Genomic DNA, 27,584 nt, shown 5'->3' on the forward strand with positions numbered 1-27,584 from the left:
CCGCAAATTTCTTCCCTCCAAACCTTTGATAAGAGCAGATGAGTACGACAAATCAAAGATTCATGTGACAAACGTGCTCGTCTATCCTCATCAGATCTATCGTCACACAACAGCAGGCACATGACCGCAAGTCAGAGTCACTAAAACTCGCACCGTCTCAGCAGCCGACCACAAACAGTTCAGAGCCGGAGAGGAGATTACCAAACCGCCGAGCCGCTCTCTTCTTCACTTCTATACTCAGTTACCGTGGTGACGTCACGTTATCCTCTTTACATCTGCGGTCAGTGGAGAGTTTTACTCCCCCGGTGTGTGTTTGTGTGTTTATGAGGATCTTAAAGAGGTGGCCGTCAGCACCTTGCCTCAGTTACCAGAATGCATCTCACTCCGGAGGAGAAGATCGAGCTGGGACTGAAGGAGCGGGGCACCGTCAACCCGGCCTTTGGGGTAAGTGTCTTCATCCTCTCTGAGTTTTATAGCTTGGCTTTGAGACACCAACAAAGTCAAAGTTTCAAACACTGACTAAAGGTATAACACAAAGTATTTTACCATGAATGCTTTCAATATGAAAGTACTTTTAATTATTGTTTTACTTTTACGAGCAAACTAAGAGTGAAACTCGGAGGTAAATCTAAGCTGCTGTAGAATGTGAAATCACCAACGTGTGCATGTGTTCCACAAAACACGACATATTTCTGTGGAATCAATCGCATGGTTTCAAAGTGTGTCGTAAACAAGTCTTAAGTGTAACAAACTAGAAATAATAAAACATCAACCAAGAAACATAAAGTGAATATCGTATATTGTTGCATGTGTGTGTGTGTGTGTGTGTGTGTGTGTGTGTGTGTGTGTGTGTGTGTGTGTGTGTGTGATTGGTAAAAGTTGGGAGTGCATGGGGAGTGTGAGTGTACACAGCTGAGTCTCAACGAACTGAAGAATTTAGAAAAGTTGGGAAGCAAAACAAACTCAACTGCAGATGTTTGAACACAAACCCGTCGATAACTGCAGAAACAAAAAATACATGCGGAAGCAAAAGGCCTCATTTAAAATAGTTGTTCTTGTATTAATTCTTCTTGTATATATAGTTATATATACAACAAAATAATCAATTCACAGATATTGAATTAGGGATAATACATTTGAATATTTTGATTAATCCTGCTGACTTCTATCCACATGAAGTTTTCATGGTTGATTTTAAAGTCTTCATCATTATCAAGATCATGATGTTTATTCCAGTTGTGCATGTTTTCCATGAGATGCATCTCAAACTAATTCAACTTCTGTTTCCTGGTCTGTTTATTTTACTGTGGATGCTTCAATCCCAAAATAAATGAAAAGTTTTACAGTATTTAGAAACTCTTTTTTATGAGCTTTATTGTCCGTGACAGTTTTCTCTGGTAGAACAATACTGAAAGACGATGCTAATCAGGTTATTTGTTTCAAACAAATACAAGATGTGTCATCTTCCTCGTAGATAATCTGATCGTATGTAAGATTTACAGCTAAAACTATCCAAGGTGTTTATTAAATCTGGCCAGATAACGACTTCAAACCACAAAAAATGGAAGCAGCAAATGCAGGAATCATGTTTCTGGTTAAACTTTTAATAAAACTGATATATTTTTCATACATCTGTGTAGCGTTGAAACACACATCTTCTACCCTCATTGTTCCTCATGCTGTGAAATAGGCACAAACTTTTTTTTGAAATCCTCGACACCTGATACATAATAGTCGTATTTGAAGCTCACTGGTGCGACGCAATAAAACAAAAAAAAAGAAAATGTGTTTTTGGCATTTTTTCCTACAATTTAAACAAAAGAGCTTTTGTTCGTCAGTTCGGGGAAGTCGAGCTGTTCCTGTTCATTTCAGAGTTTCAGGTATCCAGAGAGGATGAAGGCTAAACCATAAAAACAAAGGCTGGCTTCATGTTAAAGAGGAATCAATGTACCTTTGGTCACAGGAACATCGTCATGGTGCAGTAACTCCGACCCTTGAACTCCACGCTCGGGTTGTTTGAAATGCTGGTGGACAGAAGCAGTGGATTTTGGCTGATGTTACTAAATATGGCACTTAATATGTGTATATGTGTGCATGCATGTTTGTCTGTGAGTGTGTAAATCAATAACCACATCTGCTCATCTCCCACACACTTCACTTCACTCCTGAAACTGGTCTGAAGCTTTTAGTGGAAGTTAAGAAAGATTTAGATCGTTTAGCTAAAATACAATTACTTTTTAATTTGAGATTGACAGTTTTCCTATTTAAAACTGTCAATCCCAAATTAAAAAGTTACATTTAGATAAATATGATTAGATTTTCTGGTGTCATAAATATCAACATCATAGTCTATGTGGAACAAGAGATGAGGCAGGTGGATGGCATCTTTTGAAGACTAAAATACGTTTGATGTTTAATGTGGAGAAACTGTTTTGGTCATTAAGATGAGGCAACAAAGGTTGAGGTTCAGTGATCGTGTTTGAGGGAAGAACTCACTGATGAAGGTAAAACGAGTTCATCACTTAATCTGTACTGAAATGTTATGAACTGAATGTAAAAGCCAAAGAGTTGAGGTGGTTACGACTTTCACATATGTGAGTGTTAGACATAAACATTGATCTCATCTGGACCGCTTGTCTCCATCTTCATCACTGAACGAGTTCCTCAATGTTCTTCACAGCAGACAGAAAACCAATCCATCTTCCCATTGGCCCAGCTGTCAATCACATGATGCTGCACACTGAAACATCACGCTGGACGGATGATGGATGGATGGACTGTCGTCTGTTTTCATCATCCATCCATCCATCCATCCATCCATCCATCCATCCATCCATCCATCCATCCATCCATCCATCCATCCATCCATCCATCCATCCATCCATCATCCATCCATCCATCCATACATACATACATCCATCATCCATCCATCCATCCATCCATCCATCTATCCATCCATCCATCCATCATCCATCCAACCATCCATCCATCCATCCATCCATCCATCCATCCATCCATCCATCCATCCATCCATCCATCTATCCATCCATCCATCCATCCATCCATCCATCCATCCATCCATCCATCTATCCATACATACATCCATCCATCCATCCATCATCCATCCAACCATCCATCCATCCATCCATCCATCCATCCATACATACATACATCCATCCATCATCCATCCATCATCCATCCATCCATCCATCCTGAGCTTTAATCACCTGAGAAATTACAACGATGTGTTCAGGGTAATAACATTTCCATCACATTTCTGCTGCCATTTAAATAAAATGGAGGATTATGTTTGGTGCCTTTAACTTTGAAATTGACACAAACACTGTCAAAACTAGTCATTATGAAGTTATTTTTGTATTTTTTTAATGCAAGCTTAAAAAACAAGAGGAACTCTTGCCTCTTTCATTAATGAAGATCCCGCCCATTTCGACGAATACAACTGAATTCAAGTAAACGTTTTTTTAGACTCTGAATCAAAGAGGCCTGATTCACAATTAAAACTTAATAAAAGGGCTTCATGATCAAAATTCTCAAATCTGTAAAAAAAAAAAATCTAACAAAACTATAAAAGACCATTTGTTTATAATCCAGATAATTTTATTCTCAGTTCATATTTTTTAAATTAGAAACTTTTTTTTTTTTTAGAAAACTTTTGATTCCAGTCTGAAAATTCGCCCTAAAAAAAGAAAATCGCTATTCTGGGATTATAAAGATAATACATAAAAATAAAGTAATATTCACAGGAACAATGCCATCTGTTAATTAAATACTAGACAATATTTTGGATTTGGAGGTTTTTTTTTCTTTTTTAACACCTAAACGCAGCAGCCGTCTCGTTAACTAACCCTTCATAGCTCAGTTATAAGTAGCTGACCTGCTGCTTATTACAAAGCCTCCTCTTCTGTAGTTGGAGTTCAGGAAGGTAACCACTAGGTGGAAGCAAATGGTCGTACAATGACTGAAGCAAATGTCTGTTTGTGCAACCTGCTGAGATCCTGGAACATGAAAGAAAACCAAAGCAGACGAGTCCATGACTGTTCAGTCTGTCTCGATCATCTGACTCCTGTCTGTGTGACAGAGATGTAACAGTGAGACGCACTTAGCATCACCTCTGAGACTCAACATCACCTCTGAGACTCAAACCTCTGAGACTCAACATCACCTCTGAGACTCAAACCTCTGAGACTCAACATCACCTCTGAGACTCAAACCTCTGAGACTCAACATCACCTCTGAGACTCAAACCTCTGAGACTCAACATCACCTCTGAGACTCAACAGGGTGGAAAGGCTTCGGCCCTGTCGGTGAACTTTGTCTTGAAACAGATTCTGTTTGTGATATCTATTGTGTAATATGTGATGCATCTGGAGAGGATGTTGATGAAGGAGTTGAGAATCTGTTTATTATCACTGATATGATATAGTGCTCTGAGTAAAGACTTATTGATCGTTGACATTTTAGTGTGCTGATTTAAAAAGCAGAGGTGAAAGTAACATCACACTGTCTTCAGCAATAACTCTTAAAATACAGTCTTTGTTGCGTGACATCATCTGTTTTGTCTTCCACTGTTTTCTCTTTAAATTATTAATAATAATGATTAATTTAGATCTACTTTTAAATCCTTGTGTTCGTAATAAAATAAACAAACTCTCTGTCCACTGACTTTGGTTAATGTGGCTGATTTATATCGGTGTCTTGGATGTTAGGGTGTTAACGGCAGGCGTGAGATTAAAACACAACAAAAGGGACAAATCTGTCACTAATAACACTGCAGATTGTGGAGCTCTAATACAACAACAGAAGATTTGTTCTCTGATTATTACAGAAGTCTACGTGTTGTTAGCGTGTAAACATGGACAGCACTGAGATGTGTAGTCAGGTTGTTCAAACCCGTCCAGGTTCAAACTGAATTTCAGAGTAGGAGCGTGCTTGTTTGTCTACGACTACCACTGAAGGGAGAAGTTAAATCATGTCCTTCCTTCCAGAGATGCTGCTGTCTAATATCAGAAATTTAAACCATGACAGAACTTTGTCTTTTTCTCCCAATAGCAAGCAGATTTAGAAAATAATTCAAGGCTTGTAAAAAACAACAACTAAGAGATTTGCAAAAGTTTATGGATTTCTTTAAAGAGTTAATACATTTTTTTATTTTTGCTAACTGCTAAATTTCCGACACATTCTCTGTGCAATGGCGAGGTGAGGGAGGAGGTGACAACATATGTGTTGTCACCTCCTCCCTCACCTCGCCCACCTTTTCAACCCCCCCAGGAGCACCTCTGTCACATTTCAAACGTGGGTGTCATCTTCGGACTTCAAACAGACATGTCCTCAAAAGACTTGGTACAAGCCCTCTGGAAGCTGATCTGTCCCGGGTGGACTGTGTCAAGAGGGAAATGACCTCTTTGCATTTGAAGACAGCTCACATGGGAAATATAACACATAATATACTGTAAACACACTTATCTGGTAGAAATGAAACCTTCCTGGAAACAGAAGTCAAGGTCATATCTGTTATTTCATGTTTTCAGCTACATATTAGCCGAATTAATAATTTGTTCACGTTACAACTAAATTAGACGTCAGGACACTTCAAACAGGCAGATTTTAAAGAGTGTTTGTACTAACCAGCAGGAAACTGATCCGTCCCATGTGACTCGTTTTAAGAGGGAGTCGGCTGAAGGAAAACTTGGGCATCTGGCTTCATAGCAAAAATTGGGTGTTTCGAATTAATGTGACTACATTGCCACATGGAGGAGATGCTATGTCATTGTCCTGCTTCATCAACAACAATTTACTGATAAATCATCATATATAACTTGTATTTGTCACTTTTTTATTTTTTATTTTATTTGTCTTCTACTTCTGACCTCTGCCCTTGGATGGTTGAAATAAGGCCTCTAAGTTTCATACCAGAAGACCACACTATGCATTTTTCTCACATTTGAATTATTTTTCTTGTTCCTGATGTCCCCAAAATTTAAAAGACAAGAAAACTGCATCTTTCCAGGAATAAAACACTTTCAAACCAACGTAAATGAGATCTCAGGTGTCAGTCTTCCTTCAGGAAGAGTAAATTGAGGTTAGTTGAACAAATGTTGCCTCTGATGTCCTGAATGCTTATTTAGTCGACACCTTGATGGAAAATATCTTATATCAGCACACCTTTATGTAACAGAACCTCTGGCGCTGTCTGCATTGGGTTCCAACATTTGAACAGTCGTCAGAGCCAGAAACAAGGTCAAAGGTCAGGGCTTCAGTGAACTTTCCCTGCTTGTTAAACCTGGATATTTGGCTGAGTGGAGACCAACACTCAGGCCTGTAACTGAAGTCTACTTCTGGTAGCTGCTGCATAAGAGAATTAATGAATTGTTGAATTACAAATTCTTTTAGGGTAAAGGTTCATGTCCCACAACATTACTCCCCACCACCCCGACTTGCCACATTTGGCTCTTTGCTTCTCTCTGTTCCCACAAAAATGTGGGGCACCTGACACTTCAGCTCTCAAATGTGCATGTACCAAAAATAATGTGTAACTCAGGCGCTGACTTTAATCAAGTCACATAACTAGAAATAATTTCTTGCAAAGGTTATTGCTTCCGACTGCTCTGTGCATCTCATGTTGCTGCGCTGCGTCTGGACACAACAAACGAAGTCTCTGAGCTTTTTTTTTGGAAGGGGGAGATCTCGTTAAATGGAACTGGTCATCGAGGTTGAACGTGAAAATGAACCGAGTAAAAATATGCAGTAACTTTTATATTACCCCAACTTCACCTGTCAGTACTCGTCACCAGACATGGCATGAAAAGCAAGTGCCGCCTATATTTGCATACGGTACTGCATCCATCAGTGCATGCTGGTACATCCCACAACACCGGCCTACAATCACATAAAACCAGAGGCTTTAAGTAGCTGCTGGGTAGCTTTGCTTTAAAAAAGTTTTATACTGTAATGTGGTTTATTTTTCATGTGACATAAATGCAAACCATTACAAAGCATCAACTTGATTTAAATTAATGCAAATATGAAGCATTCTATTAATGCCGTTAACATCACTCTCATTAATTATTGCCTTTCCCCCTTTGACACACACATTCCTGCACACACACACACACACACACACACACACACACACACACACACACACACCAAACTGAGCATGTCATACATTTATTACATGAATTGCACCAAAATTTGTGCAATTGAAAAATATTTACCTGCTCGATAACTATTTTTAATAGTAAAATACAGTCCTCCTGTTTGGTTTCAGCAACACAAAATGTAATCACCAACTAAACATCTTGTTTTTCTTCATGTTTTAAAGCCTCGGCTGTAAATCCAACCTCCTCCAACCTGGCAAACTCACTGCCTCACTTCTTCTCTTTGAATTTGAACCCACAATAACAAGTATGTTATCATCTCTGTGAATGACAGGATGGGGGGAAATGTTAAAGTGCAACATAAATAAATGTCGATTAAACCAACGCATAACGTTTACAGGGTCAGAGTGAGTGTGAGGCCACCGCTGACCGGCCTCAGCTTTATGCATCTTGATAGGGAGGTATGTCGTTCACACCACTTGCCCTCCGCTATTGCTGACATACATGTTGCACTTGTCATATTAATTCCCTGACGGTGTACGTCAGTATTTCTGCCTCATCAGTGAAGATGGAAGGCTTTCCGCAAAATCATCCTCACTTTCAAGGACAAAGAAAAACAAAACGTCTCTGGTATGTTAGCAGCAACAAGGAATGACTAGTTTTAGTTATGTTTTTTCTTGTCAGATCGTTCCAGTCTGGGAGTTGGTGTCCAAATAATCTGGCTAGAATTAAAGCAGAATTGTTTTTTATTTGATCTTGCTTGTTGAAAGGACCCGGCTTGATTAATGACTTGTTTTTCTTCTTTCCAAGGGCAAAGACAGTGATGAACAGCCACAGCTGACCGTTAACATCGGGGAGTCACACATGGAGGAAGCTCTGGAGGAGACGGTGGATGAAGGAGTGGATCTGGTCTACTCCCTCAATGACAGGCCGCCGTGGTACCTCTGCATCCTGCTTGGCTTCCAGGTAAATTTATCTCAAGACTTGTTTGGTGCAGTGTCATGAAAGTATAATTTGTCGACCTATCTTGAACGTGATAGTCATGTAGACGACATTCAGCAGATATATTTTTACACAGTCCTGGTGTGCCTTTGTGAAGTTGTGTTGGCTATACAAAATAATTATGTTCACCTTCAGCAGGCACAAGGTCAGATAAGGATTCATTAATCATATTTTGGTGTGTGTGTGTGTGTGGGGGGGGGGGGGGGGGGTCATGGTGCTGTGCATCGTTCACAGGCAACAGGAGCAGTCTCTAAACTTGAAATGTTTATCGTATTCAAAGCACTTGATGATATTATGGTCCTTTTGAAGGAGCTGCCACATACATGTAGCCAATATGGGATTAAACATAACATCATCTGATCCAGCAGCACTTAACAAGCCAAGGGCTTTGTTTTGTTTATTTAAGGCAGACATCTAGGAATATATAAGAGCATATATCTGATATTCAGGGGTAGAGTGAAGATACAGGGACAAGAACATGATAAAAGAAATGTGGTGCTTGGGCTTACATAAGAAAATCAAAAGAGCAGAAGGTCCTGAGATGGTTTCAGAGCTGAGCAGCCGTGACATTTGAATCATGCAGTAAAATCTGTTACACGAAGCATTTCAAATGGATAAACTTGGATATATAGATATTTTTAGACTGTCATATTTTCAGTTTTCTTGACTTCTGAGGTGCCTAAGCTTACTTTAAAGTGACTAACTCTAACCCTGGTCAGTCAGTCTTTGTACACTTTAACACTTTATATATGTATATATATATATATATATGTATATATATATTAATGGGTTAAGTCTTTAATGTTTTGTGTACAGTTCAAATAACTGTTACTCAAACAGGAGCCCTGTTATTTAGCTCTGTAATTTAATGAGCATTCACAACATGTTGCTGCAATGTTTGACTCATTTAATTGTTTTGATTAGTTTGGCAAACAGCATTTGACATTGTCTACATCCCTGTTGCTAAAGTGCATTAAAAAAATGCAAAAAATGTATCAGTTGGTTTATTATTGTTTTATTGCTCTTAATATGTGCCCATCGTTAGATAATTGCCATAATAGTACTGGTGTTAAACATGTAAACAAGAAGTTTTCGGTGATCACTTCAAAAGGTACATTACATACACTTAAGTTACATTATAGACAGGTAGATAAGTCATGAAAGTTATTTAATGGACCGACTGTCATTGCCTTTAAGACCGCTGTGATGCAGCAGACTGTCACTTTATTATGAATGCAAAACTTGACGTACTTGTCTGGAGGTTCAGGCTCTAATCACTGAATTTATGGTACAATGAGTCGGCCTCCATGGGCTGATGCTGTTAAATTGAACATCAATTTATCAACAATCAATTTATTATAAATACCTCTTCCCTTTGTATTATGATAACCGCTGCCCAATGTAAGAAGCGCTCAAGGATATAAGACAAAATCCTGCGTCTTATAAACACTGACATTAATTAAATGACAAAGTGAACAAAGAACACTCATCCAATACAGTGAAATCAGGAGCTGGAAGCATGTTGAGGGGTGAGCAGTCTGTTTATTTATTAACACCTTAACATCTTTTTATTATATTAACACCACAACATCCATTTATTTATTAACACCTCAACATCAGTTTATTTATTAACACCTTAACATCTTTTTATTATATTAACACCACAACATCCATTTATTTATTAACACCTCAACATCAGTTTATTTATTAACACCACAACATCAGTTTATTTATTAACACCTCAACATCAGTTTATTTATTAACACCACAACATCAGTTTATTTATTAACACCACAACATCAGTTTATTTATTAACACCTCAACATCAGTTTATTTATTAACACCACAACATCAGTTTATTTATTAACACCTCAACATCAGTTTATTTATTAACACCTCAACATCAGTTTATTTATTAACACCTCAACATCAGTTTATTTATTAACACCACAACATCAGTTTATTTATTAACACCACAACATCAGTTTATTTATTAACACCTCAACATCAGTTTATTTATTAACACCTCAACATCAGTTTATTTATTAACACCTCAACATCAGTTTATTTATTAACACCACAACATCAGTTTATTTATTAACACCTCAACATCAGTTTATTTATTAACACCACAACATCAGTTTATTTATTAACACCACAACATCAGTTTATTTATTAACACCTCAACATCAGTTTATTTATTAACAGTTTAGTTACTGGCAGAGGCACCAATATTGCACTGCACCGATGCATCTTCAACAACGCACTCCCTGTTGTGCCGTTCCTCCCATCTCAGCCCAGCCGGGTTCAGCTTGGTCGACAAAAATTGCAAATGGGCACAAGCGCAGGTCAAAGCCAGTTGAGCCGCACCAAAATAACAACGTCCCAAAGAACACGAACAGCTGTCACTGTGTTTAAAGTCCCGTATATCATCTATCCCACCGCCCCCGACCTCCATACGATGTAGTGTTGGTCACTCTTTATAACACGTAACCTGACCTCCTGCTTCGCTCCCATCGTATCTGTTAAAGAAAATAGAGCTGTTACATTGAGCTGCCTGGACAGACGCCCCTGAGAGGACAGTCTGGTGCTGAAAAGATGAACTTTTGTCAATTCTCAGATGAACACATTCTCTAGAGATGACGTGAGGCCGTCATAGTCGGCCTCGAGGAATCCCCCTCGCTGTTTCCTGTCATGAAACTGATCTTAAATATCTTCCTCTGACTGATATGAGTGGCCAGTTCGAAAACAGTCCCATGACATCTGCTGAGGCCTTTCAACATCTGTATTCTATTTATTTTATCCTTTGTCCAAATTATTTTGGATAAACAGCACAGTGGATGATATAACAAACTAGTCATAGATCAGTTTGAAGGATTTAGAAGAATCTATTGGTAGACATAGAATATATTATCCATAATTATGTTTTCATTAGTTTATAATCACCTAAAACTAAGAATCATTGTGTTTCCGTAACCTCAGAACCAGAACAAGCCCTTCTTGTCTCCATATGAAGTGGATCATGTAATCTCAACCCGACTGGTTCAGAATAAACCTAAACAATGATTAACTGGGTTTAAAGGAACATGTTTTTCAGCACTTACAAAAAGTATTATATAATAAAGTACTATTTATCCTCTTTTTGCAGCATTACATCCTCGCGTTCGGCGGCATTATCGCCGTGCCGCTGATCCTGGCCGAGCCACTCTGCATAAAAGACAACAACACTGCCAAGAGCCAGCTCATCTCCACCATCTTCTTTGTGTCAGGATTAAGTACGCTGCTCCAGACGGCTGTCGGAACCAGGTAACACCGGACCGGGATGAACCAGTTGACACACACACACACACACACATTTGAGAATATGTGTGTGTGTGTGTGTGTGTGTGTGTGTGTGTGTGTGTGTGTGTGTGTGTGTGTGTGTTCATGCTTTAAATAGCGCCGTCAGTCAGTTTGAAGATTTATAGCCGGTGCAATCTGACCCACTTCAGAATGTTTCTCGTCGTCTTTATTGTTTCACCTTTGAACTGTGAATGTTTTACACCACCGTTGGTAAGAAAGCTTTTACATTGTAATTTCCTGAGGATTAAGTTGCAGGGTGGCTCTGCCCTCCTACATGCGCTGCCTCCCTGCAGTGGTCCAGGGATGGTTTCACAAACTGGATGCAGAGATGAAACAAAGCAGAGCAGCATTTTAACAGCCTTCAGTAACAGTGCAGCCCTGTGGTGGTTTTTAAAAGTTAAACTATGTCACACTGTTCTCAATAAGTTGTGAGCTTTATGCTCTCCAGAGTTTAAATGGCTTAATTTGTGCCATTACCTTTAATACAGAGATGTAAAATCCTGGTAGCTGAGCACTTTGATTACAATAATTCCTCTGATGCATTCATCTTTATGCTTCTTGATTTTTCCTGTCTGCGTGGGAGGTGGTGCAGTGGTACAACACAGTGCAGAGCTCCTCAAACATCCCTCTGCACTGTGGAGCAGTGAGCCTGAGCAAATAGCTAATGCCTTTGTTTGAGGTCTCCACCTACACAGTTTGGCAAAAGCTTAAAAGGACAAAAATGGGATTGCAGCAAAAACTTTGACATTGAACAATCAGTATGTTGATCCTTATTTTTACTGCACTTCTCAAATGGTGGTCTGGTGAGTTTTATGAAAGGAGAACATACGGATAATAACTCAAAAACATTCAGACAAAAGTGCATAAAAAGTATGTATGCTGCAAGACAACAACAGCAAAGAAAAATGACAAACTGTACTGCATGAGCCTGGTACGTATTATTTCATGCAAAGCCGCAGTGAAAACACGTTTTTCTATTTAGGTTTTAAACAAGTAAAACGCTACAGCCACCTCGATTTAATCTAACCTTCATGAGTGTAATTGAATATTTTGTTTTGCAAATTTAGCGTTGAGCATTCAACAAGGAAAACTAACAAAATACAAAATGGACTTGTGAAAAAAAAAATTAGGATGACAAGCACAAGATCTTAAAAAGAAAAGAATTGCTAAATTGCAGAAGAAAGTAAGAATACAGTAAATGTCCAACATGGGAATTGCTGCAGGGGAAATAGTTGTAACTGTTCCCAACTGGGGAGGGGTTGTTGTAATTGCAAGGCAGATGTGTTAGGAACAGCTGCTCCACGTCAGGACTTAAGACATTATGACATGAACCATCTCCGACAGGTCAGTTTCAAAAGCTGAAACCTGCCATTGTATTATATCATCACATGAGGATTCAGCAGTTTGTTCCTTCTTTTTCCCTTTCTATATAATATATATAGATATATACTGTACTGTATATACGTACTGTGCATTTTATATTTTATATTTATATTTTTACTGCTATTTTACTGCTATTTTATTGCTTTCTATTATTCTATTACTATCTATTGCTTCCTGTATGCTGCTGTAGCAAAAAAATGTCCCCTTGGGGATTAATAAAGTAACTACCTAACCTAACCTAACCTATGAAAACCTTGCTGAGATTTTCAGAATCATCAGGATTTGAAACCAAAAATCACTTCTTTTTTTTTGGTTTCCTGATGGGACTTCCTGTCACTGAGAAAAGCAACATACTCATTCCAGCTGTCTTCCTTTTGGACGGCCTTGATCCAGGTCACTTAAGTCTGCAGAGACATGACATAATTTGGTCCAGTGACCTCTGACCTTTGACCCCATCAACTTACAGGTTACCGATCCTCCAGGGTGGGACCTTCAGTTTCATCACTCCGACCCTGGCCATCCTTGCTCTGCCCAAGTGGCAGTGTCCGGCCCCCAATGCACCTGTGATGCTGTCCGTGCAGATGCAGAATGGCACCGGCCCGTTGCAGATGGAAAATTCTGACGAGGTCTGGATGTCACGGATACGTGAGGTATGTGAAATATTTACTTGTGTGAAGGGATGAGCCTCAAAACCTGCTTCTTGTCAGCAGTGAAATCGTTCCTTATGTCTCAGTATACAGTCAGTTACAGATGTTTTTAAAGTATGATCTATAGCTGTACAGAAACCATACCTTTACATACCTTTCAGTAGGAGAGATTGATGGAGCATTAAAGGAGCTCTTTTGCCTGAACTCGCCAGTAAAAATATTTTTTACAAGATTTATACCTTTGAATGATGTGTTAGTGACAGTGGAGGGTTAGATTTTAAACATAATACGGTTTGCAGTCATAGATCCTGAATTTATGAAGCTCCTTGTCCAGGTTTTACACGTTTTTCTCACATTTGTAGCGCTTAAGTTCTCATTTGTACTTCTTTTGGTTTTACTGAAGATGTAGCATATGAATGCATGCAATCAATCAGCCACAAAAAATAAAACAGGATCTCTTGAAACGTCTTATATTAGGCTTCTACAAAAACTGCCTCATAAGGTGTTAAAAAAAAATATCTCAATTTAATTTCCAAAGGTCTGTTGTCCAAACGAACACAGACCTTAATGGATATCATAAATATTTTTTATTGCTCACTGTTTGCAAAAAGTGGCTGAAAAATCCACTTCATTTGAGTCTTTTTTTTATATTAACTGATAAGAAGAAAGGTTTGTTAATTTCAGCCCAAAATTATATATTTGAAAAATTCCAGGAAAAATATTTTTAAAATATAATCACAAAAAAATGTCATTTAATCTGCTTTGCACTTAGTAAATAATTCTAGTTTCAATAATCTGGTTTGACCGTGGTATTACAAATTATTTGAAGAGTCTCAAATTTAATGTGATGAATATTGCTGAAACCGTGGATTTGAAATACCACAACTGTGTTCTGCCATTTAAAACCAGGTAGTTCTGAGCACTGAGTGTTCATGTAAAAAACCTAAAGTCAAAGTGAAGCATCAGACTGGATGTGCAGTATGTTTCACAGGTAGATATGAAACACCTGTCTCTGCCATCAGGATTAAAACCATGTCTCTTGTCTTCCACAGATCCAGGGAGCCATCCTGGTGTCCTCTCTGCTCCAGATCGTCCTGGGCTTTTCAGGGCTGGTGGGCCTGGTGCTCAAATATATCGGCCCTCTGGCTATCGCTCCCACCATCAACCTCATCGGCCTGTCGTTGTTCATTGAAGCTGGGAAGAAGTCTGGAGGTCACTGGGGAATAGCTGCTCTGTGAGTGGATGCCTTTCATCAAGTTATTGTTCCAACATGAGTTTCTTCTTGGAAAAGAAGTTTCAAGAAGTCTCTGAGCTTCACAGACAGTAGGTCGGCCTCATTTTTTTGGTCATTTGGTCCAAAATCTCTCACAAACATCCAGCTGCGACTGTAAAGGTTATTCAGGAATCCTCACTGTCTCAACTCAATAATTCATACATGTCCTTTATTTATCACCTGTCTTTATGTCAGTAAACTCACTTTATCAGGAACACCACACTCACACTGGATAGAGCCTTTCTTCTGGCTCTAAGCAGCCTCAGTTCTTGGTGTCATGGATTCCAGGAGATGTTGGAAGCATTCCTTTGAGATTTACATGATTTATCACATGATTTCTGCAGATTTGTGAGCTGCACATTTATGATGTGAGTCTCTCTTTCTACCACATCCCAAAGGTGTGTTCTTCTGGAGTCAGATCAGGTGATCAGGGAGGCCGCTGAACTCTGCCATGTTCAGAAAACCAGTGGAAATACGGATAATATAACTCAATGCTATATTTGCTACTTCATCTTTGATTAAATATTAAAGTGAACAAAGAACACCGATAAAGTGGTCAGGTGCTGGAACGATGTCGAGAAGTGAGTAAGGTACGCACAGTAAAAACTCCCGATGCAATTCATTTATTAATATGATGGAGAGCAATGTGCTCCAAACATCACTGATGTAGTCTGTTAATAAATAAACGGCACCGGGAGCTTTGTCTGTGGATAATTTACTTTCCAATCAATGATTAAAAGGTCTAAGCTGTCATGTATAAATGATACAGTGTCAGACTCCGTGGTCTTACACAGCTGCTAGATTGCTAAACCAGACGAGTAGGTGAAAAAACTGTTTAATTGTTACTCCACTATATGTAATTTAATTGGATTTAATTTGTAGGTAATCCAAATTGTATGTTAATTATATGAAATTATATTAATGATATATTAAATAGCTCTGCCTCATAGGCGTGTTTTGGCTGGGTTGCACTTAGACCTGGTATGATCACAACAATCACAAAAAAACACAGCAAAATCCTGGCGAGACTGACACAATGAGACAACTAACCCAGTAGTGTGGTCCTGAAGGTGAATTTTCCTCTGAACTCTGCATATTTTCAAACCTGACAGGACTGGAACCCGCTGAGGTCCCATCCACCTCACTGTTGCATGTGCTAAGAGGCTCTATTCATTGGATAATTGCATGAACACGCAGGTGTTCCTAATAATCTTAAAGTTTATAATACTGAGTAAAAAGTTGAATTAACTTTATAGTCATTATGAAGGGTGTAGTTTTTGATGCTCTTTAATTATAAATATATAAAGTGAGATGAGGAGTCATTCAAATATTGAACTATAATACAACGCCACCTCCAAAAAAAGTTGGGACGCTGTGCAAAATGTAACAGAATGCAATGATTTGCAAATCCCATATTTTATTACAGATAGACTAAAGACAACATATCAAATGTTGAAAATGAGAAATTTTATTGTTTTATAATAAATATATGCTTATTTTGAATTTGATGTCAGCAACACGTCTCCATAAGTTGATCCAGGATCATGTTCACCACTGAGCTGCATCACCTCTTCTTTTAACAACACTCTGGAAATGTTGGGGAACTGAGGAGACCAGTTTCTGGAGTTTAGAAAGTGAAATGTGGTCCCATTCTTGCCTGATAGAGGATTGCAGCTGCTCAACAGTTCAGGGTCTCCTTTGTTGTATTGTTATTATTCTTAGATTGTTGAACTATTTTCCAACACAGTCTTTCACAGAGTGGTGAACCTCTCCCCATCTTCACTGCTGAGAGACTCTGCCGCTCTGAAATCATATTTTTATACTCAACCATGTTACTGATCAGTTGCCATGGTAACCTCATTAGTGTTGAGCTGTTCCACCAGGTGATTTTTTTATTAGTGTTACACAACTTTTCCAGTCTTCTGTTGACCCTGTCACAATTTTTTTGAGACGTGTTGGTGCCATCAAACTCAAAATGAGGATATTTTTCATAAAAGAATAAAAGATCTCAGTTTCAGCATTTGATATGTTGTCTTTGGTCTATTTTCAGTTAGATATTGGTTTATGTGATTTGCAAATCACCACATTGTGTTTTTATTTACATTTTACACAGCGGGGGTTGTATAAATGTAGATATTTCTGAACGTAAATTGAAATAACAAATACAAACTTTAAACTTACAAATACAGTACAACAACATAAGATAAAAGAACACACGGGAAGTGAATAACTTTACAAGAACAAGAAGTCCTCTCCGCTCCATCCATCCATCCATCCATCCATCCATCCATCCATCCATCCAGTGAACAACTAAATATTTCTTCTGTGTCTCTGCACAGCTTCTTCATTCATGTCTTATTTACCCCAATCTAAAGAGTTGATTTCCGGCATCTAAATCCAGCTTAATCTCTTTAAACTGCTGCTACTGGAACTTAATGTTCCACCAAACATCTCTTTTCATCTACCCTCGCCCTGCCCTGTCCACCCCATCAAATCTCTCCATTTACTGCTGCCATCTGCACATAAGGCACACTAACGTCATTACATTAAGTGATCTTTGTGGGCTTTAAAAGGTCCAGCACGTTCTCCTCCTGGTGCCAAATAAGGATGGTAAATAGTCATATCCTTCTTAGCCTCAATAATATTATGAGAAACTCGTGTTAGTGAGATGAGCCTGTCTTTAATGTCACATTCTCCTCTTTCTGGCATCACACCACCATCATCTCCTGACCCAAACACAACCTCCCGGCCTTCTGCTCTGTCCCACCGTCATACAACATCACAACACAAACTTTTCATCCTATACTTCTAGATGTTTAGATGGATTCTTCTGCTGCAGGAGTCCTACATTTAATCCTAAAGTTAATCAGGACCGACAAGTGAATGTAAATGTTTAAAGTGGATTTGAGTATCCTGCTCATGTGGCACACATTGGAGATGATAAAAGGAAAACAAATTATTTTTCTCTGAAATAAATGAGCCTCTTTTATTTCCAGTAACTTTGCCAGATGTTCCCGAGCCTGTGGGTGTTCCCACTGAATGTCCTGCACCGTGACGCTGACATCCGTCTGAACAGTGCTCCGTGCACAGTGTGCAGTGTTTTCATGTGCAGCGTGAAGCTTCTCATGCGCAGCGTGAAATGCCGCTCTAATGCAGGAACTGAGTATTCTATGTTTTAATGGCCACTTTCAGCACACTCACCCTGGTGCTGACTCCGTATCATGTACTGAAGGCATGCCGGCTGCGTATGATGACATGTTTTCACTCGCTGTGACCTCTCACTGTGATGTGTGGAAGCATGCCACGCTTAAGCTCCATCATGCCGAGAGCTTTAAGAGAGGGCTCCGCCTCGGGGGGGAAGTGACAGTGACTGACATATTTGTCTTATCTCCGGTTTTCCCACAGCACGGTGTGTCTGATCCTCCTGTTCTCCCAGTACCTCAGCAAAGTCGACGTTCCTATGATCGCATACAAGGATAAGAAGTGGAAGGTTTTCCAGTATCCACTCTTCAAGCTCTTCTCAGTGAGTCAACAAAATTATCCAGCTTTTCTATCCTTTTGTCAACTATCACAGAAAGAAAATGAACATTTAAAAATAGGACCCATAAAACCGGTTTTAACATTGTTGCCAAATTCAAAACTGTCACTTTATAATAATAATAAAAAAAATTCTGTAAAAACTCTTACGAAATGTATTTAGTTGAAACTGACTATATCAAAGCTAAAATCTGTAAACTAGACGAGGAAAGTGACATGTGTATCATAGATGATCTTTATCGACTCAAAACCAGTTTAACTGGAGTTTCGAATAAAAGTCTTTCACATCAGTTTTTTACAGTGTAACTCCTCATCTCTCTGTGCAGATATTATTGCTTTTATCTTATATCTTAGTCAAAATGATGTGTACAGGAACAGTTTGGTCACATTTGAGCAACTTAATCAGTGTGGACTGAAAAACCTCTTCTAAAGAATCCAGCACTCATGATTCCTTTTTTTTGTCCTTTAACCCTCTTTCGACCGTTGGCTTCACATTCCTTTGGTTTCACAATGTCAGTGTGCGAACTGGTAGCTGTCAATCACACACAGGCATCAAAACTCGGCCTGCTTTCGATGAAAATGTTGCGAAGAGATCGGTTTCTGCACATCTCTATCTGAGCTGAGGGTAAACTCAAATGAACCTCTTTCATGTAAATACAAGATATTCCTGCAAAAAAAAATGTGTGATGACAGCAGCCTAGAGGTCGACTGGCAGTGCTTTAAAACATGTTGGTGTGAATTTAAATAACTCCTTGAATGTTTGTTAGAATGTCAAAGAAAGAGTATTAATAAATTGTCGAATGAATGATTAAAGGATTAAAGTAATGACAAAAATATGAAACTGAAGGCAGAAACTCCACTAGAGAACCAAATAGTGAACCTGTGAGTCAGTTTGGCTTCAAAGTTCAGTCTTTGAAATGATTTGTTTGCATTCTGACTCATTCTGACAAAATATGAAAAGCTGTCAAAGCCTAAAAAAATGAACAAAAAACCCCCAAAGGTGTCTCGATCCCACAGTAAACAAAGTTCTTCAGTGATTCATCAGTTTTTAGTGTCCAGCATCAACTTGGGCCACACAAACAAAATAATGCGTCAGTTTTCAGTATGAAGGAACAAAGCCGGGCAGTAATGCCCAATAAATGATTAAAGACTGAGTTCACATACAGTATGAGGTTCACCAACGCGCAGAAATAAACAGTCTCATGTCAAGTCCTGTTCTCACGTGATGCATGACTTTGTCATCTAAATCACATTGGATGAATAATTTGTAGATTAGTATAAAGCTTTCTATGAATCTTATAACATTCATCATCACCGGTTTATCCTATGACGAAGGGCTCAAGATGACATCAAAGCAGAAGTTGAGGAAATGTAATGAATAGACTTCGCTGGCATGTTTTTCTGCCCTGCAGCTACTGTTCATCTTCTCTGCAAAAGGCCTGATAGAAGCTCACCTCCTCGCTGTCGCGTAATCTCTGAACAAATGCAGTGAGAATTGCACACCGCTGCTGCTCACACACACAGGCGCAACTGGAAGACAAGTGTAAACCGGTACAGCAAGGAATTTGATTAAAAATGACACTGTGCTCATCATCCTGCTTCAAACCAGGTTGTAGAAAAATGATCATCTTTGAAGATGACACCTGAAGATTTGAAGACGATGCAGGAACGTGAGCTGCAGATGGTTCTTACCCAACAGTTGAGGTTGAAGGTGGACTAAGTTATTGGTTTTAAGAAAGATTGGACTCACTAGATTTTGATACAAAATTGAATAACTGACAGGTAATGTTTGATAGCTTTTCTGTACGCGAGTTCAGTACGTTACTCAATATTTCTGGACTGTGAAAAATGCAACCTCTGCAGACTTTAAGGAGTTGCTGAGAAGAACTTCATGATGTTTTGTGGGTTGTGAATGTACCTCTCGTCTGTCCGATGACCAATTCCAGGCTTTGTTCGGGATGTGTGGCGGCTGGCTGGTCTGCTTCTTACTCACCTTCTTTGACGTCCTGCCTTCAAAGTCAGATCAGTATGGCTTCTCCGCCAGGACTGACATCAGCCTGGATGCAGTGACCAACTCCCCGTGGTTCCATGTGCCGTACCCAGGTAGGTGCAGAGATAAATAATATTCAACCCCTTAAACTTGAAGGTATTTTTTTTAAATTTGTCCTGAAGAAGCATCCTCTAATTCAGTCAGAAAGGTCAAAATGAACCTTGTGGTCTATGGATAACAGACTCTTTGGAGAATGTTGAGGTACAACAACCCTCCTTGTTCCCGTGACCAGAGTGAGACTTAAAATACGAGAAAAAAATAATAGTGTAACGGCCTTGTAGGTGACATGTTAGGTTAACTGTTCAAAATGTTAAAGTGTTCATGCTTGTTGTTGCTGTATTTAGATAAGCTGTGAGACCTGTCAGTCATTCCCGTACCTAAGACGGTGAGCAGGGTGGGACAGCCTAGGGGGGGGGGGGGAGTCCTGTTCTCCTTGCTTGTTGTGAGAGTAGTTCAAGTGTGTGTGCGACGAAGACATGCTGTGTAGAGCTACCGGTAAGAATTAGCCGTCATGTTGGTGTTGGCTACGGCCCACAGTAGCCTGTGTATTGTTCCAAATAAAGTTCCAGAAAACCGAGTACCGTCTGGCGGCTTCCTTAAGCAGAGATGCTACAATATTTTCACCTCTGCCTAATCAAAACTGTAATTTAAGAGTAAAAACTATTTTTATATTAGTAAGTCAGTGACGCGGATGTCATTGAACCGGTTCTAAAAATTCTAAACTGCAACTCAACAAATGTAATGCAACAGAAACAACAAGTGCCACATTTATTTGAATCGTTCCAGGGAGTAGGCTGGCCCGGTACGAACCAGGATATCTCGGTCCGTACACCCTCCATTGAGAATCGTTTGCAGACGTTCCATCCTGTTGGGCGTCGACCTCCATTTAATTGTAACCAATCAGCATGCGCCAAAACACTCTGCCACCACTGCAACTACCTACAGTGTCCACCAGTGTTTTTTTTTCCTGAGAACAGCATATTTTGAACTTTTCTGACAGCTCTTTCAAAATAATACATATACTTCTATGTGCAATGTCAGTTCATGTGTATACAGAACCCATTTTACAATAACTATCAGTGCCGTTAGGTCATGCAGTACCTGAACTACTGTGTATTCACTGTGTGAACCACAAACTGTCAGTTAAACAGTACATTATTCAACTTGTCTGCCAGTCTCTCCTTAATTAAACCTTTGGCAAACATCTAAACAAAATGAAAACCGAGACCATTCGTACCTTTGCTGAGAGTTGCACAACTGCTCTTCAGTGATCTGCCAAAATATTGCTACATACAACAAAACAACTGCTATTGCTTAAAACACATCCCCTGATATATTGCAGTCAAAAACCACATGATTGCAATGGATCTTTTTAATGGTTGAGTTGGAACAAGAAACTTGCTGAGACCAGTGAGCTGGCGACGGGATGAGGAACGTTCCTTGCTTTCAAAGAAGAAATGCTTCTGAAAGAAAATTAGCAACTTGTGATCCTTTTTCAAAAACACTTACAATAAACATTTTAATGGCACAAAGTCTTCATCTTTTAATGGGTATATTTAATGGGTCAGCTTGACATCAGTGTTCCTGTCCATTAAGTAAATGGCAACTGCAACTTTATGAACTTTTGATGTTTTGCGTGTGTCACCTGCTTTTTGCAGATGGTACATTAATTTGTGGCCTGTAATCCATTTTTGAGCCATAAAACAATCTACGGTAACAACATGAACAACTGTGCCAACGAAACAAAGAAACAAAACATCTTTTATATGAAAGCACGCCATTAATAATTTGGAAAGTGTGTGGATGCATTGTTTTTGGCAGGATGTTGCACTATTTAATGTGCATATTCAGGTTACTAATTAAGGATGGTAACAACAAAAACAGCAACAACATAAAACGTACAAATCTGTTGGTTTCATGCATTATCCCAAAATGAACCCAACATATGCATCACAAATATTTTATGTTAAAGCCTTCAGCTAATTTTACATTAATACTGCTGACATTTCTGAAGAAAAGGCTGTTGAATATGCTTAATTAGGATTTTTAGGGGCTTATGAGCAAAGCTAAATGATACACATCCAGTAATACAATTTACAAACAAATTAAATTACTAATCTGCAAGGGCTGTTATTCTAAAATTGATGTATACATATGGAGCTGTGTTTTTATTCCTACGTCTGTTATGAGGTGAGGTGATAAACGAACCCAAATGCAGACACACGGCAAAATCTCTTAAGAGTCAGGTCTTTATTTCCCGGGCAGCGAGAGCAACCCGGAAATGCACGCCAAGAGTCTGTGTCAATCTGCGCTGCGCCACCCGAGGGAATCCCGGGGTTCCCCTTGACACGTGGCCGGGTGACGTGACCGAACGGCGATGCTCCGCTGGGGGGAATCCCCAGATCTCTCCACAGCGAGCTGATTGGTTGGATCGACTGTGTGACGTCCGCGACTCGACACAGGATCGCCCAAAACCTCGACAGCGGATCTCCGAGGAACTCACTGGAGGGTCTCTTCGTGCAGGTGATGCCCGTGGCTCGACACTGGACGGAACCGGCAGGGTCGACTGTGTGACACTCGTAGCTCGACACAGGATTGCCAAGATTGCAGCAGATGATCTCCGAGGAACGATCTGGAATCCTCTTCGTTCAGGTGGATGCCCGTGGCCCGACACTGAACGGCAGGAAACAGGTCAGAATCGTAATCTCAAACAACGGGAGACGGAACGGACTTACTGGACGGGTTGACGGGTAGGCAACGGACGAACTGACACCGGCTGGGCCGGAGACCGGAGTATTAGTAGCGGCCGGCGTAATCACCGGAATGCCGCTCAGCTGTGCTGCCTGAGAGGTGCGGTAGTGGGCGGTGCTTGGAGGAGGGTACTGCTGAGGGAGAAAAACAGACAGGGAAATGACAGGACACAGGAGGAAAGGTATTCGGGGGTTAAACAGAGGAAAACACACTGGGAACAGACAGGAATCCTAACAGTACCCCCCTCTCAACGGGAGCCTCCTGGCGAACCGCCAGGCTTGTCAGGGTTCTGTCGATGGTAGGTGCGAACCCTCTCAGGATCCAAGACCCGGGAGCGTGGTACCCAGCACCGCTCCTCAGGCCCATAACCCTCCCAATCTACCAGATACTGGAACCCCCTACCTCTGCGACGGACATCGAGGAGGCGATTGACCGTATAGACGGGCCCGCCATCGATAATTCGGGGTGGTGGAGGGGGTGTGGCCGGAGGATTTAATGGGCTGGTGACCACGGGTTTCAGGAGAGAGACATGGAAGACAGGGTGAATTCTCATGGAGGCTGGTAACTGTAGTTTGACTGTGACGGGGTTGATTATGGCGGTGATCGGGAAGGGCCCAATGAATCTCGGGGACAGCTTCCTTGACTCTGTACGAAGGGGAATATCCTTCGTTGAGAGCCAAACTTGCTGTCCGAGCTGGTACACGGGAGCGGGAACTCGGCGACGATCTGCCACCCTCTTGTTCCGTTCCGCAGTGCGGAGTAGGGCGGCCCGAGTCTCCCTCCACACCCGCCTACAGCGACGGGCATGGACCTGAACCGATGGGACTGCTACCTCGACCTCTTGGCTAGGGAACAGGGGAGGTTGATAGCCCAGGGAGGCCTCGAAGGGGGACAGTCCAGTGGCAGCGGAGGTGTGAGAGTTGTGGGCGTATTCTACCCACAGAAGGTGACGGCTCCAGGATGCGGGATTGGCGGTGGTCACACACCGAAGAACGGCCTCCAACTCCTGATTCAGCCTCTCGGTCTGTCCATTTGTTTGGGGGTGGAACCCTGAGGAGAGGCTGGCCGTGGCCCCGATGGTCCGGCAAAACGCCTTCCAGACCTGAGAGGCGAACTGCGGACCCCGATCAGACACAATGTCCACAGGGATGCCGTGGAGTCGGACGACATGCAGGGTCAGCGGTCTCCTGGGCAGACGGAATCTTGAGGAGTGGAATGAAGTGGGCCGCCTTTGAGAACCGGTCCACTATGGTGAGGATGACCGTATTCCGGTCAGATGGAGTGAAACCCGTGACAAAGTCTATAGCAATATGAGACCATGGGCGCTGGGGGGTGGTTGTAGTAGTCCCACAGGGGGTCGGTGCGAAGCCTTATTGCGGGCACATGTAGTGCAGGCCAAGACGTAGGCTCGCGAGTCCTCCTCGAGGGATGGCCACCAGAAGGTGCGGCGAAGCCAGTGTATGGTTCGGCGGATACCTGGGTGGCCGGAGAGCCGGGAGTCATGAGCCCACCGCAGGACCTGGGAACGGACGGACGGAGGAACGAACAGCCGGTCAGGGGGACCTCCTCCGGGGTCAGGCTGGGTCCGCTGAGCCTCACGCACCGCCGTCTCGACCTCCCAAGTCAGCGCTCCTAGCACGCAGGAGGGAGGCACAATGGTGTCCGGGGTTGGCTCCTCCTCATCCGGGGAAAACTGACGGGACAGGGCGTCGGGCTTAGTGTTCTTGTGCCCTGGACGAAAAGTGATGGTGAAATTGAAGCGGGAGAAAAATAATGCCCAGCGGGCCTGACGGGGGTTTAGTCTTCTGGCTGTGTGTATATACTCTAGGTTTTTATGATCGGTGAGGACGACAAAAGGCTGCGCTGATCCCTCCAGCCAGTGCCTCCACTCCTCCAGAGCTAATTTCACAGCCAGCAGTTCTCGGTTACCCACGTCGTAATTCCGCTGGGCTGGGGAGAGTCTTCGGGAGAAGAACGCACAGGGTCGGAGTCTGGAATCAGCGACTGAACGTTGGGACAATACTGCCCCGACCCCAGTATCAGAAGCGTCCACCTCGACTACGAACTGGCGCCTCTCGTCCGGATGTGCGAGGATAGGAGCCGAGACGAACAGTTCTTTGAGGGCCAAAAAAAGCCTTGTTGGCCTCGGGCGTCCAGCTAAAATCCACCTTGGTGGATGTGAGTCGAGTGAGGGGAAGAGCTGCCTGGCTGTAACCCCGGATGAATCGCCGGTAAAAATTGGCAAAACCTAGGAACTGCTGAAGTCTCTTTCGGGAGGAGGGCACAGGCCATTCCGTCACAGCTTTAACCTTCTCCGGGTCCTTACGGACCTGCCCCTCCTCTATGATAAAGCCCAAAAACTGGACTGAAGGGACGTGGAACTCGCACTTCTCTGCCTTAACGAAGAGCCGATTCTCCAGGAGTCTTTGAAGGACATGATGGTAGTGTTCCTTGGGGGTAGCTGAGTAGATCAATATGTCGTCCAAGTAGACGAACACGAACCGGTTCAGGAAGTCCCGAAGGACGTCGTTCACCAGGGCCTGGAAAACAGCAGGGGCATTGGTCAGACCAAAAGGCATGACCAAATATTCAAAATGGCCAAGGGGGGTGTTAAACGCTGTCTTCCACTCATCTCCCTCTCGGATTCGGACCAGGTGGTAGGCGTTACGGAAGTCCAATTTAGAGAACACGGTGGCCCCAGCGAGAGACTCGAAAACGGAGTCTAGCAGTGGTAGAGGGTACTTATTCTTAGTGGTGATCTGGTTGAGACCACGGTAGTCAATGCAGGGACGCAGGGTCTTGTCCTTCTTGGTCACAAAAAAAAACCCCGCTCCCAGAGGGGAGGATGAGGGACGGATAATTCCTGCGGCTAGAGAGTCTGTGATGTATTGCGCCATCGCCTCTCGCTCGGGACAGATTGTAGAGGCGGCTGGAGGGAAACGATGCGCCAGAGAGCAACTCGATGGCGCAATCGTAAGGTCGATGAGGTGGTAGGGAGAGGGCTTGTTCCTTACTAAAAACCTCCCCCAGGTCCTCGTACTCCCGGGGAACGGAGGATAGATCGGGTCCGGCCGTAGAACTGCAGGGGATGTTCTCAGGCTGGGGAACGGCGGACAAGAGGCAGCGTGAGTGACAGGCCGGGCTCCAACCCAAGACTCTCTCTCCTATCCAGTCGGTCCGGGGGTTGTGGTCCCGGAGCCAAGGGTAACCCAGAACCAGGGGCGTCAGAGGAGTCGGGAACACATACAAGCGAATCCTGTGGCGATGATTGCCTGACATGAGCAGAGGAATGGGCAGAGTTCGGTGTGTAATAGTCGCCAGCGGACTGCCATCCAGGGCACGTACCGACAGCGGCCGCTCCAGAGCCTCCACCGGAATCCCGTGCGTGGAGACGAACGTGGAGTCTAAAAAGTTCTGTTCGGCTCCAGAGTCAATAATGGCCGAGATGTGAAGAGGGCCTGATGGCAAAACCAGGCGGGACTTGGGATGGGGGAAACGCGTGGACTCGCTCGCCAGTATCCCAACCACTACTGGCGAGCCCCCTCTTTTGGGCGAACCGGACAGGAGGCGATGCGATGCCCCGGCTCCCCGCAGTAGAGGCAAACTCCCGACCTGAGGCGCTGCTCCCTCTGCTGCCGAGTGAGACGCGACCTCCCCAGCTGCATGGGCTCCTCGTCCGCTGGCGGCGTCGTAGGGGTGTGGTCCCATTGATCGGGAATGGGTCGACGTGTGGGTGCCTGGAGCGGGAAACAGGAATAGGAGTTAGACTGACGGCCCGGCGGGGCGGTTCCGGCGGGTCCTCTCCCGCATTCGGTTATCCAGCCGAATGGAGAGAGAGATGAGTTCATCTAAAGAGTCAGCCTCCTCCCTAACGGCGAGCTCATCCTTAAGTTCCTCAGATAAACTGTTCTGGTACACACCCCGCAGGGCCCTCTCGTCCCAGCCGGACTCGGCGGCTAGGATCCGGAACTCCACTGAAAACTCAGCCGCGCTAGTAGAGCCCTGGCGTAGGTGAAGCAGCCGCTGTACCGCATCACTGGAGTACTCCGGGTGAGCAAACACCTTTTCAAACTCCTCCCTCAGCCGTGCGAACGAGGTAGACTCTACTGGGTTCCGAGTCTGCCATGCCTCAGCCCAGATCAAGGCCCGTCCTCGCAGCAACCCTATAGTATAGGAGATCTTCGAACTGTCCGAGGCATAGGAGATAGGCTGCTGTCGGAACACTAACATCACTTGTAATAAGAATCCTCGGCAACCCCGTGTAGCTCCGTGAAATGGCTCCGGGGGCGGAACAAATGACTCACGGGGAGGAGGTGAAGCCGCGACGGGCGGTCCCGCGACGGGTGGCCCAGCGACGGGCTGGAGGGCGAGAGTGAGATCCCGCATCATAGCCCGGCCACCTGGGAGCCGAGAGCCTGCTGAGCGTCAGTCAGTCCCTGGATCAGCTGATGGTGCTGCCCGACGAGAATCCCCTGGGTCGT

The 27,584-nt window shown here is 42.6% G+C and overlaps 1 protein-coding gene across 1 annotated transcript in view; it reads left to right on the plus strand.

Moving 5' to 3' along the window:
• Positions 1-256: 256 nt before the first annotated feature.
• LOC138206642 (solute carrier family 23 member 2) overlaps positions 257-27,584 on the plus strand; it is a 43,487-nt gene continuing 16,159 nt past the window's right edge. Inside the window, exons 1-7 of the mRNA XM_069163486.1 lie at positions 257-444; positions 7,929-8,084; positions 11,269-11,426; positions 13,312-13,495; positions 14,545-14,726; positions 18,171-18,288; positions 20,249-20,405. Of these exons, the coding sequence (XP_069019587.1) occupies positions 373-444; positions 7,929-8,084; positions 11,269-11,426; positions 13,312-13,495; positions 14,545-14,726; positions 18,171-18,288; positions 20,249-20,405 (1,027 nt within the window). The 5' untranslated portion in view covers positions 257-372. The remainder of the gene's footprint in view (positions 445-7,928; positions 8,085-11,268; positions 11,427-13,311; positions 13,496-14,544; positions 14,727-18,170; positions 18,289-20,248; positions 20,406-27,584) is intronic.

This window comes from Embiotoca jacksoni, unplaced genomic scaffold, assembly GCF_022577435.1.
Source record: "Embiotoca jacksoni isolate LCO1_2020_lvr unplaced genomic scaffold, fEmbJac1.0.p SCAF_3, whole genome shotgun sequence".
NCBI lineage: Eukaryota > Metazoa > Chordata > Actinopteri > Embiotocidae > Embiotoca > Embiotoca jacksoni.